At 48.7% G+C, this 13,151-nt stretch overlaps 1 protein-coding gene across 6 annotated transcripts in view; it reads left to right on the forward strand.

The window, feature by feature from the left end:
• Nucleotides 1-13,151, forward strand: part of DHX30 (DExH-box helicase 30) — a 28,716-nt gene that overhangs the window by 170 nt on the left and 15,395 nt on the right. The window contains exons 2-6 of one of the 6 annotated variants that reach the window (XM_016149808.2): nucleotides 1,718-1,899; nucleotides 2,577-2,683; nucleotides 3,571-3,625; nucleotides 7,986-8,081; nucleotides 9,200-9,228. In XM_016149808.2, coding sequence (XP_016005294.1) covers nucleotides 2,659-2,683; nucleotides 3,571-3,625; nucleotides 7,986-8,081; nucleotides 9,200-9,228 — 205 coding nt within the window. In that variant the 5' untranslated portion in view covers nucleotides 1,718-1,899; nucleotides 2,577-2,658. Of the gene's footprint in view, nucleotides 1-1,717; nucleotides 1,900-2,576; nucleotides 2,684-3,570; nucleotides 3,626-7,985; nucleotides 8,082-9,199; nucleotides 9,229-13,151 lie in introns of those variants that run through there. The other 5 variants (XM_016149810.2, XM_016149809.2, XM_016149813.2 and 2 more) reach the window with 5 other exon arrangements.

A 13,151-nucleotide genomic window follows, 5' to 3' on the forward strand; every position in this document is an offset into this window, starting at 1 on the left:
TATTCTCCCCTTTCTTGCCCCCTTGAGGAGCTTGCCGCGGCCGGGGGTGGCCAGCGCGAGGAGGGACCCGGGTCCGACCGTCGGCACGGCAGAGAGGGGGGCGGAGAAGCGGGAGGGCCCGAGAAGCAGGCCGGGCATCCTAGGCCTGCCCGGGAAGCCTGCCGGGCCGATCGTGGGCAGCCAGGCCTCGGCCTGCCGTTGCCATGGAGCCGGGGCGGGGGCGGGAGCCAGTCAGGTCCGCTGGGGCCGGCTTGGTAGCCAGGGGCTCCGCGGGGGCCGCGGGAGAGGCCTCTTCATTGGCGCAACGACGCCTCCGCCTCTGGGGATGCTCCGTTTCCCGAGGCAGGGCCTGCAGAAAGCCCCCGGAGTTCCCTGGGACCTTTGTCTGCCCCCCGTGCGGCCTGCACCGTTCGTCCAAAGGGAGGCTTGGTGCATTCTGGCCCCCTTGGTTTGCCCCCTTTTACACCGACCTTGTCACTGGGGGAGGCCAAGGGGTGAGGTGTTCTTTGTTTGCTGGTGGTGCCTTGTCCCATTTCGCAGGAGAAGATCTAAAGCACGTTGGGTTCTTTGTTTGCAGTGAACTGGAGTCCCAGGGGTCCTCAGAACCCCCAAGTCAGGAGTATGGCGTCAGCATGGTGTCTAGCTAGTACTCTTGTAGCAACATTGGTCTCCTTAATTGTGATTTTGCAAGGCACAGGTTGTCCCACTTTGCACCCCCAGTCCACAGGGGCTTGCCATACACTGTCGCAGGTGGACCACTGATGACAACGTGGTTTTGGTTGCAACTTATTGGACAGAGTCTGATGGAGATTCTTTGAAGGGAATGATCCCACTGTCATTGTGGGTGTTGACCACATCTTATAATTCACACTTAAATCTTGGAGTTTTGCAGTTTCCAGGAGGAAGGACTCTTCCTGGTATAGTTTTTTTTGTTGTTTTTCTGTTGGTTTTTTTTTTTTTTTTTTTTGTATTTAGAATAGTGCTCTTTGTCTTTGTCGCTGTTTAAGGAGCAAGAGATGCATCCTTTGCTGCCTAGGGTATCCCTTTACCTCCAAAAGATTTTTACTCTCCATGTGTTTTAACTTATGTAGCTGTGGTCCAAAATTTATCAGTTGGGCACTCCTTGCCCCTTTCACTTTTGAAGCTGTCACTACAAAGTGTTATTTCAAAGATTGACTCATGGGACATCTAGACAACAGCATGATATCATGGAAATTAGGAGAGTAGTGTAGTATAAACTAGGAAAGCTTTGGAGCTCAGTCCGGAACTGTAGATTTCCATCCTGCCCAAGGCAGCTATAGGATCTTGGGCAAATTGTGTAAACTTCTCTGGGAAAGAATTCCTACCTCCCTGGGTGGTTGCCTAGGTTAAGTGTGATAAGGTCTGTGGAAGTTTTTAGTAAACTAAAAATGGTATTCAACATCTAGTTCTTTTCCCAACCTGGAAGAACTGCTTCATCTACCTTAAGTTCATGGTATAGTCAGGATGGGAGTAGAAGTCAGAACTGCAGCATGTTGTGCTCTGGACTTGGAGAAAATACTTTCAGAACTCAAAGTGCATCTACTGTGAGATCTCTGTCTTGGTATCTTACAGATGCTGAGGTCGGGCAGCTCACAACTTGATGGGTGTAGCGTGGGTCATGGCAGGTCCTAAAGGGAGGCCAGTGTGTCTAGTGTGTGTGTTTCATGCCACTAACAAAACTTGTCCTTGTTGTCAGAGTTAGTAAATGAATTTCAATGATCCGGAACCACTTTCTTTTCCTGCGGGGGCCATCTCTTTAGTGACCCAGCATTGTCCTTCCCAGGAGGAGGCCCAGCCTCGTGATGAGGAATAGTAAGGAGAGAATTCAGCTCCAGTTCAAAAGCCTACAAAATCTGAGACTTTCACTGCTCTTGTAAGGTAAGTTGATTTAGCCATGCACACAAAGCAGTGGTGGATCCCTCAGCCACATTGCAAAGTAAAAGGCATGCTATTAGATTCATTTGCGACTGTCTTGGAAGAAGGGTATCATTTTTAATTAGTTATTATGGAAGCTCTCTGGCCTTGAATCATCCCATAGTGATCTTATCTGGAGTTAAATGGTGTTTCATGATGCAAGAAATCTTGACATAATATTATTTTACTTATCTAAATTATTTTAGAAATACTCCGTCCCATGGAGGTTTCCAACATAATACTGTATTACAAAGAAGGCATCTTTCTTTTGGATCTCTATGAAATGTTCTAGAGCTCTGGAAGATGTCTCTAAAAGATCCTACTTTGAATATCATACTATATTTTTAAGTCTGATACAAGAAAAGGAGGTATTATATGATATGTTATATAACATAGTGTTGGCATGAAGAGGATTGGAGATTTTAAAAGCAAAACCAAGGGCGTATTTACAAGCAAATTCTCATTTCTTAGCAAGAAAATATTGTTTCATAAATAATCACTTAAGTGTTTTAGATCTTATAATATTCAGGTTTTCTTTAAAATTAGAATCTCAAATTACGACTTTTTTTTTTTAGATAGAAGGAGTCTATAGAATGTAATTTCTTAAAGTAAATTGAATCATTGTTGATATTGTATTGAAGTTTTCTCTCTGAGCTACCATATCCTATCGGCTGAAATTTCCGGCATCCCTGGGGGAGAGGAGGCCATCAGGGCAGACCTGCTATGGACCTGAAAGATTCGGCCCCAGGTCAGCCCTCCACCCCCCACCGTCCCACGATTGAGTATGAGAGGGAATAGCTGTCAGGAGCAGGAGTGTAGGCCCCATGAAACTCCTAGGAAAGTTGTACATCATCCTGATTTACTAAAGCACTGTGTGTAGATGTGTTTAAAATGAGGCCACATGATATTATTGCACCAACCCCGGAGTACTGCATTATTAAAAACATCTATAAGTCTGAGTTTGTTTTTTTAAAATAAAATGGTTAAACCAGAGGTGTTACTTATTTGTGTTTTTTTAAGTCTCTAGGTAGGTTCCTTAGTTGAATGTACTGATGAGCAAAATGCACCTAAATTTTTGGCCAAGAGTTGAACTTAATATTGGTTATTTCATCGAGATTCTGCCATAAAAAGCTTTTTATCTTGAATCACTATCATTACCATTTGAGTGTAGTCAACGTCCCATTCCTAGAGGCTTTACTAGGTTTTGTGAAAGCCCAGTAAACCAGTTAGTTGGTCCTTAAGACAGTCATCAGTCCCCTTTCCTGATGCCACCTGAGAAAAGGGGTCCACGTAGAATTTTATTTGTTCCTAGAAGTCCCCAAAAACTGCAAATATTCTGATGAGGTGGAAATCTACGTCTCTCACAATTAAACGCATTGCCTTCTGTTTAGCAGGGTTCAGGGAGTTTAGGCCAGAGAAGAGAGCTCTCATTTAGAAAGAAGCAAAGACATGTAATTACTCTAGAGTGGAGGTGCCCTTCCATCCTCGAGACTGGGAGCAACAGTTGGGGCTCATTAGTGATGAGCTTCATTTTTCTCGTCTCCTGGACAATGTTCTCAGTGTTATTGAAGTCTTCTCTGTGGGTTCCTGGACCTGGAATATTAATCATTGCCTCTCGACCATCCTTCTCTTTAGGATTCCAGCTTTCCCTCCTGGCCAGAAATGTTCAGCCTGGACTCATTCAGAAAAGGTAAGAACGTCACCATGCTTGCGACCTCATGCTTTTCCTCCCTGTGATGGGCAGCTGTGAAAACCCCTCACCTGTGTGTTGTCCTTGGACCCTTCCTTTGGATGACTTTCCAGAGTTCTTCCTTAGCCTTCCTCTTGCATGGCACTCATAACCTGTGCCACCCCCTGCCCAGGGCTTGGTGTGTACATTTGCCACCCTTCCCCTGGAATGCCCTCTCCCGCATAGTCACTGCTTATTGAAATCCTTCCAATTTTGTTAGGCCGATGTTTTATACCGTTTCCTCCATGCACCTTTTTCAATTCTGTCAATCTCGCTTCTCTCCAACTTTCCCCAGCACCATATCTGTAGTTTCTGGTGCTTAGTCTACTTCGAATTAAATACTGTACCAGTAGATTGGAAGCTCCCTGCAGCCAGGACCTGTCATGCTCTTATCATCTATGGTACCTGGAATAGCATTTTGCACATGGTAGGCCTCAGTAAATGCCGGTGGAAGTGGATTGAGTCATTGTTTTATGACTGGGCGTAGAAGCTGTGGCAAGTCTTTAAATCAGTGCCCTCCAGCAGATGGGGCAAGAGGGTTGCACAAGCATTGGCAGAACAGAGCCACAGTGGCAGGGCTATAGGGTAGCATCCAAGAGCTGCTTACAGGAAGTGATGTAGCTAGCTAGGTGAAGACTTCAAGGGCCAGATCCCTGAGGGCTTTGTATATCTTAGACAGGCCCCCAATTTTTCTCCTTTAAGGAAATAAAGAGTAAAAGGCCCGTCACTTACGTTAGAGCTGACTGTGAGGCTCCTGTCTGAGCACATTTTACACATAAATCAGAATGAAAGGCCTTTCATAACTGTAGTTATGTCTCCTCTCCAAGTTATGTTCCCAGAGGCCTAGCCAACTGGTACCCTGTGTAACCCACCGAATGGGGCCGAAAGGAGGGCTGGCTGTCCCAGGGCTCACTGCAGCCTCTTCCTGCCTCCTTGTTTGTCTTCAGCCACTCCATCTGTGTTCCTATTGCATGAAAAAATTAATCTCTATCATCCTGGTTTTGTGGGTTACTGTGTCTGACAAAGAAAACATTGAACTTAGTATGGACAGCACATCTTGAGTTGAAAATTAAGTATGCTTAATTGCTTTGTGTTTACCTGCCAATCAGTGGGCTTTGTTGTCCACATTGTAGAAATTGGATGAAACAAGTTCCTCATGGTGAGAGCATCTGTGACTTAATAGCACTGATTTTGTAAAGAGATGGAGGCCCAATGAAATCATGATCCTCTTTTTTCCTGATAGGGAGATAATACTAGGCTTGTGATTTTACTTTCTAGGCTGGGGATTGATTTGCTTGAAAAGTTTCTCATCGGGGTGACATCATTAGCACTCAGGTTCAGTGGGAGGCAGACACTCAGTTCTCATGGCAGGTTGGCCCTGGCTGGGAAGGGCTGAGCATGTCCCTCTCTGTGTCTCCATTTCCCTTGGTGTAAGTGGACCAGATCACAGTACCTGCCTCCAAGGGTCGTTCCAAGGATCAGATGGGCTAATGCATGTAAGGAGCTTAGAACAGGGCCTGACACCTGGTAAACTCACAAGCCGTGTTAGTAATTAAGTAGCTTCAGGACTTAATATAGTCTTGTTTGAGGCCTTGCTTTCCACACAGGTAAGTGTTATATTCTTACTGACAACCATTTTATGCTTGGGGGTCTGAAGGAAAACCACTAACCAGGAAGTCACTGCCTTCAATATTTTCCTTCAGGCAAAACTGTCTTTTCACGGTTTCCTGACTATAAGGCTGAATGCCCTTTCCTGTCTTCGGAATGCTGATTTCACTTGTGGGTTGCACCATGACCTTGGTAATTGGTCATGGGTGGCCTCGTGACACTTTGATTGTTCTGTGGGATTGTTCTGTATCGCTCATGGAGTTTTTATATGTTTCTTTGTTCTTCACGATGAGATTACAAACTCCCTAGGGTGTCCTGAATCTTGAGAGGAAACGTAATGTGGCTTCTGAGTCACACTGGCTGGGGTTTGAATCTGGTCCCCACTAACACTAGCAAGGTGTGAACTCACCCAATACTGTTTCCCAGCACCTGTCATCACAGATAGAGTGAAGAGTAGAGATGATGTAGTAAAGCACTTGTCTGTGGTCTGTCCCCAGCCCCTAGTCTTGGGTTGGCAGGTCCTTAATAAATTTGGGTAGTTTGCTTTATTTGGGGTGCAGACCGGAGCTGATGTTTTGCTGGCCTCAGCATGCAGTGTGCTGTGTGGCTGCATGATTGAGCACCTGCTGCATGTGGGACGCTAGGGTGGAGACAACTGTGTTTCAGAGATGCTTCCTTGTAGGTGCTCAGAGGCTCACGGTCTCAGTGGGATGGACCATTTGTTGATTCTGATGGTGACGGCCAAAGCAATTCCCTATGGCAACCATCTTTCCTATTATGTAATTCAACTGAGCTGCCAACACCTCCCAACCAGAATACTTATATGCCTGGTAAATGACCTGTTATATCCTTTGCTAGCATCTTAACATAGGCTTCTGGTCTCTCAGCTGTAATGCCATCAGAATCAGGCCAAAGAGAGCAAGCTGAGTCTTTTACAGGCAGCACACAACTGAAAGACACTGGATCAACAGCGGTTTGTTCAGCTCCACGGGCAGAAGAAGGATCAGTGATGCCGTCGTGGGATTTGAACAACTTTGCCCCGGCTACCCAGAATGCTTGATGATGAGATCATCGCTAATCATCAAATCATTTATTCTTTTTTAAATCTAGCACCCCTGCATATGAATGAGGACCCTCCTCAACCAGGAGTGGGGAGGTTCACCTGGTCATCTCCAACCTTACTTTCAATGCAGAGCTGGAATTAGTTCCAAGATAAACTTTGATCGTCGGCACTTTGTTCCAGAAGACCCTACAGGCATTTCTGCTATAACACTATATATATTTTCTGCAAAATCACACACCTATAACATTATAAGAAGGCTTATGGGAAAAGTAGAGTCGAGGCAATTACCACTGCAACGTTATGACCAGAGTACGACAGAAGCAATCACCCGTGCCAGGACCACCGAGGCAGGCAGCTCGGTGCGGTGCGGGACGCGTCCAGAGCGTGCTAAGAACAGAGCCGGCCGTTGCCGCGGCAGCGCAGGCAGAAGCGCGGCTCTGAGCCCCGCGGGGAGGAGGCCCTGAGCGCAAGGGTTCGCTCATTTCCCCCAACATTTTATTAAAATTTTCCAAAATTCTGAAATATTGAGGAAATCGTGTCATGAACCCCTGTGTCTACCACCTTGATTCTCTACAGGCACTCGGTTTTAATTTTTTATAAATATAGCTGAAAAGGGCTTTTTCTTTTCATGCTGAAAATTATAATCCTACTCCTGCTTTTTCGGATCCCTTGCCTTAGAAAAAGTTTACATGACCCAGGGATTCTTGTTTTCCTGCTGTCTTTCCCCTATTTACCAATTGTGTACGAGCTAATTTGCATGATAAAAATGGGCATCGATGTAGCCACAAGCTGCTTCTCAAGTGTGTGTGTTCCTGCTCCTCTCCTGCCTCATTTATGACCCCAAAACCAGTGGGCCGAAGAGAGCAGAGAGCTCCTGCACCTTTTCCCCAGACCAGTGAGTCTCTGGCGTTCGCACCATTTGTGTGGTTTTGAAGACCTTAAACCCGTCTTATCCAAAGAAGGTTCAGTGAGTGTCTTAATTTTAGCTTACGTATATCAAAATTTGGGGACTTCTTAAAATGTACTATATACATTACTGATGAGTAGTATTTAGTCTCTACTTGAATGGAGGTACTCGGAATGGCAAATCATTAACTTTCAGGAAAGGGAGCAGGCTGCTGAGTGTGGAGCAGGTCTTGGCTCTTGGGGAGGACCCCAAGTCTCTTGCCCAGTTCTTAGAATAATTTGAGATCTGGTGGCTGAAGTGGCTATCTGAGGAACCCAGAGCAGATACAGGGACAGCTACCATATGTGGAAGACCTAAGGGGGAGATCCCAGGGGATTTACGTGGCATTATGGCTTTTCAGTTTTCAACTGTTGTCCTGTCTTATTTGCACAACTCAAGACTACGGAGAAGCACATGGGGTGGGTTAAACTCATAGAGGGTGGCCAAAGGACAGTAGGAGGACTTTTTTGAGAGCCAAGGAGGGAGCTCGACAGGGCGCTCATGTATCACGTTGACATAAAACAACCGCCTTCTTTCTGTGTTTCATCGGTGACACCGTTTCTCCGAATGTGTGACTGGCTGCACATGCTGGCCAGCAACCCTGCTGCGCAGAGCCCCTCGCGGGTACTCTGGGATGGGTTTGCCCAGGGGTCTGTAGCCGGGGGTGAGAACGTGCCGCTCTGATACCCTCTCTCTTTCCCCAGATCGGGCCCAGCACAGGCAGCGTCAGTGCAAACTTCCCCCACCCCGCCTTCCACCCATGTGTGTCAACCCTGCCCCTGGAGGGACCATCTCTCGAGGTAAGGGAGGAGCTTGGCCTCCAGCACCAGCTTGGTCTAGGGTCTGTGGGGAGGTGGGCAGCCGCGGGAGCCCGGGTGCCAGGCCCGTGGGCCTCTGGAAGGCAAATGAGGAGGAGTGGGGCTAGCAGAGCAGGTGGAGCCTTCCAGGTGAGGTCGTTGGGAAGGGCCTGGGTAATTTCATGATCCTTAGCCACGTGGCTTAGACCCTCTGGTCTCCATGGGTCTCCTCGTGTAACCAGGAACAAAGGCCGGGCTCAGTCTGGGTGTTCAGCACCAGCGCGGACAGTCCGTGGGGTTTGGGTCTCCAGGCAGCCCCTGGCCCAGGCGGCTTAAAAGGTGCAGGGCACTCATCCTGGGGCCCGAGCAGAGAGCCCTGACTCGGCCCAGTGCCCTCCATCTGGGAGGCTTCGGGGATGCCTGGCAAATCACTTCCCTGCCTCCTCCCAGCACCTCAAAGCACTTTACTGACATTAAAATCTGCCTCTCAGTCTGTTTGGGAAGGTAGGCTCTCCTTGTGATCGGGAAGGATGTCAGCCCTCAGACAGGTGATAGCGCACCTTGGGTCCCACTGATACCCAGGGACAGGCCCAGCCATAGGACCCAGGGAAGCCTCTCTGCCCATGAGCGTCTCCTCTCCTCCCTCAGATGGGGATCTCTTCCGGGTCTCCCAAGACCAGTGTTCCTGATGACCTCTTTCTTGGCCCGACAGCTGCCCTTCTCCGCCCCGCTAGCTGCCTGTTCACACCCCTCCCCCAGCTGCCTAGTGGAAGGACACTATTTTAGGTCATAGGGTCTTTGCCTCATGTGGAGACAACATATCCCCTCTAAGCTCTGTCTGTAAAGTGCTTTGAAGGTCAGACGTTCAGGAAGGGTGCGGGGGGCACAGAGCGCCTGGGCCGCTGCAGCGCACGCAGCCGCCACGTCCCCTGCGGTTTGCACGTGCACCGCTCTCCTGCTGCAGCGGCCGTGACTATGGCCCGCAGGGTAGAAATAAGTACTTTTGGCCCCTCTGACCATTTGACTTAGGTATTAAAGAAATGCCACCCCTTGCCATTGCCAAAACAAGAGTTGATTGCCCTTTTTTTTTTCTTTCTTAAAATGCCCTGTAACTCGAAAAGGCTGAACGTTAACATTTCCAACATGGCAGGTGAGTGGCTCTGAGAGTGTCAGACGTGCTTCGGCTAAGCTTAAAGATGGTTAGTTGGGATTAACCAGGCAGCACGGGTAGGCGGTGCCTCCTTGAGCACACAAGAGGAGAAGGGGGCTGCCCTTGGGAGGGGCCACTGCTCCTGGTGGGGAGGCCCCACAGGCCCCACTCTGTCTCCCCAGAGGGGCACAGATGCTGAGTCTGACTGTCTCCTCACAGCTGCACCCCTGGAGGCAGCCATGGGTGTATGCATCTTTGCCTTTCCCTCGCTCTGCCCTCCCTCCCTCCCTCTCCCCCCTACCTCAGCTAGAAGGGTCCTTGCCTCTGTTTTCATCAGCACAGAAGCAACAAACAGATCTCTTTGTCCACATGACTGTAGGACCTTCCTGCCATGTTTTCTGATTCCCTAGAACAGCGGTCTCCAACCTTTTTGGCACCAGGGACTGGTGTTCCTATGAAAATCTAATGCCTGATGATCTGAGGTGGAGCTGAGGCGGTGATGCTAGCACTGGGGAGCGGCTGCAGATACAGACGAAGCTTCGCTCGCTCATCTGCTGCTCACCTGCTGTCTGGCCCAGTTCCTGACAGGCCACAGACCAGTTGGAGACCCCTGCCCTAGAGGCTTCGGTGGTGCCTCTGCTCTTAGGAAGGAAGTATATGGCAAAAACAGTCTCTCAGGTATTCAGATAGGAAAACAACACTCAGAAAATCGTGGCCACTTGAATAGGTGACAGTGCCTGTCACAGTCAGGTTTGGAATTGGAAAAAACTATCTCCTTCTTTCCCAGTCTCTTCCTCCCTCCCATCTCTACTGCCATCCTCTGTCCAAGGCTTCTTTCCAAGGTAAAGGATAAATAAACTAAGAAACTCGCCTCTAAGCCTCCCCTGTGAATCTTCCCACCCACCCAGATCTGAGACAGAGCCCTGGAAAGCAATGTGCACCAACAGCTGGCGGGATCCCAGGGGGCCACAGGACTTGTCTTTCCTGTCCATTCTCTCAGGCAGACGTCCCCTCCTCTCGGTGTGGTGGTTTACCTCAAGGGACCGTGTGGCTTATGTATGTGAACGGGAAAGCCATGAGGACAGGTAGGGGGATCAGGGTGGCCACCTGGCCCTGTAGCTCCCCTTTCCTATTGCCAACCACGTGTACCATTTCTTGCCATTTTGGCCAGCCTTATAAGTATCTAACTATGGTGGAGTAAGTTGCCAAATGTTGGCTGAGACCCCTGGTTTCTCCAGGTGTCAGGGGTCCCTCTCACTTCCCCTCTGGAAATTCTCTGATCTACCCAAAGTTGGGACTGTCTGGGAGTCCCTCCCGTTGCCTTTTCCTGGGGCCTCCAAAGTTTAAGACCCTAAAACATACCTCCTACATAGTCGGCAGATCCTTTACACCTTAATTCCTGCAGCTAGATGTCAGTGCTTAGCACAGTTAGTACCAGATGGTATGTTCAACCCAGAAGTGAATAGAGAGATCTCTGAGCTGGGAACCCTTTCTTTTCTCAGAACTTTCCTTCTTTTTCACAGGCAAAGGAATCAACACTCTCTCCCCAAAGAAGAGAGTGGAGGAGAAGGCTTAATGTTGGTGGAAAGGAAGTGGGGTACACCTGAGCACCTCTAACTTTCTTCAAGGGCCTCTAAAGCAGGAGTTGGCAAACTTTCTTTAAGGGTCAGAGAGTAAATATTCTAGGCTTTGTGGGCCATATGGTTTCTCTTGCAGCAACTTAACTCTGCCATTGTAGCATTAAAGCCATGATACATAATACTTAAAGAAATGAGCATGGCTTTATTCCAATAAAACGCTGTTTATAAAAACAGGCAGTGGGCAGATTTGGTCCACAAGCTATAGTTTGGCAACCCCTGCTCTAGACCAAAGGGAAGAGGATCACAGAACTGGAAGGGTTCCAAGAGCTGGTCTAAGAATTGTCCTCAATTTATAAGTGACAGTGAGGTTCGGAGAGGTGAAATATTTGCTCAAGGTGACACCAGCTGTTAGAGCCCAGATGAAGTAAATGAAATAGGAAAAGGGGACAAGGAGCTCCCTGAGAATCAACTAGTTGGTCAGCATCACCTGATGCTTTTTTTAACCTAAAATTTCAAACACGTGTTGGAAATATGTTTTCTAAAATGGAGAAAATAGTATAATGAACCCCTATGTACCTGTAACCCAGCTTGAGCAAGTAACTCATGGCCAGTCTCTCCACTTTGGCCGCTTTGGGAGCAGCTCCATGAAACCGTTGCATTTCCACCGTAGCCTGACTCCCTGGCTGTCACAGCAGGGTGCCAAACTAGGGCTTCCTGAAGCACTGTGCCAGCCCGGGCCTGGGTTCTTTCTGTCTAGGTGTTGTCTTCAGACACCACAGTTTTTAAAACTTGGCCTCAGTCCTTGACGCTACTACCAGACTTGGTAAGCCTCTGGATTCTTTTCAAGGAATTTGGGCTGCTCACAACCCTTGAAAACAACTCCTGAAGCTGGGTGGATGCCTCAGCTTTTGGAAAATTAAAGTGCTACTTGACCAAATTCAAAACCCTTGGAGAATCGTCTTCTGCCCCAAGGGTCTTGCCATCCCCAATGTGGATGATCTGGGCAGGGGGCTTTTCTACAGATGGTGGTGTGCCCCGTGAGGTCAGATCAGTGCTGCCGAGGTTCTTTCATTTTGCTCCTTTCCTGATAAAAACCCACTGAAGAGGGAATGGAGGATTGGAGCTGAAGCTGCCACATCCTGCCCTGGTCTGTCTCTAAGGGATCTGCACCCTGTTGTCTCAGACCTCAGGGTAGGGTCTTCTGTCACAGAGCACTGCAGAGCTGCCTCCTGAATATTCCTATTTTATCTTAACCATAGCCATGCCAGATGAGTAGAGTGCGTTTGTCCTAATTTTTCCAATTGACGACATTGCCCGAGGGTCACAGCCGGTAAGTGGTAGAGCTGGGACTAAGCCCAAGCGTTAGCACTCAGATCCTATGGTCTTGCCATAAGCCAGTGGTTCTCACAGTGTTAACTTTGGGAACGTGTTAACAATGCAGGTTCTTGGGTCTCACTCCAGACCTAATGAATCAGAAACTCTGTAAGTGGCTCTTAGCAATGCTTTAATAAGCTCTCCAGGGGATCATCGGTGTCATCTAGAATGAAAAAACAAACGAAACCCTCCCAGCTTACTCAACTGCACTGCCAGCCGCTGACCAAGGCCTCCTTCAAAGTGACAGACTTCAGGGCCACCTTGCCCCTTGCTGTCATTTTCACTACTCCAGCATGCGGGTTCAGTGTGATTTCCAGCTGACCCAAAGCCCTGCTCCTCAGCGCTGTAACAGGCCGAAGAGGAATGAGCCCGGCTAGAACGCGGGCATAGCAGTTTGGAAACAATTCCACTGGCTTTCAAACAGGGAAGGAACAGCAGCCTCGGTCTCGCTGCTGGACCAGCCCAGTTCTTGGGCACAGTGTCCGAGCAGGGTATCTTTCACCTCTGACTCCAGTGCCAGGGAGTAAATCTGGTCTCTGCTTATGTTCAAGAGCTCTTCCCCGTCCTGGCGCCAGATTCTTCACCGGCTTTACTTTGTAAACCATTCAGTGAGATGAGGTGCCCCAGTTTAGCAGTTATCTTCTGGGTGGCCTTGGAGTGCAAGCCAATTTGCCAGGGCACCTGAGAGGTAGGTAGTAGCAATGGGTAGGACCTGGAGGGGAACATCTTGGTTTCCTTGCACGTATATTGAGCCAGGCCTGCAGTACTTCCCCCCCCCCCAAAAATCTCATTTCCTCTTTCTGGCACAGATTCAGATTACGAGTCAGCCTATGGGTTTAGATTTACTGAGAGTGATTTCTGCAGGGTCCGAGCCTGGGGGTGGACTGCAGCCTGGGGTGCTGGAGGCCCTGGGCTGTGTCAGGCGAGAGCCTGGCCGCTGGGGCTGTCTTGGCTCAGCTCCTTCTCCCG

This window comes from Rousettus aegyptiacus, unplaced genomic scaffold, assembly GCF_014176215.1.
Source record: "Rousettus aegyptiacus isolate mRouAeg1 unplaced genomic scaffold, mRouAeg1.p scaffold_m13_p_4, whole genome shotgun sequence".
Classification (NCBI taxonomy): Eukaryota; Metazoa; Chordata; class Mammalia; order Chiroptera; family Pteropodidae; genus Rousettus; species Rousettus aegyptiacus.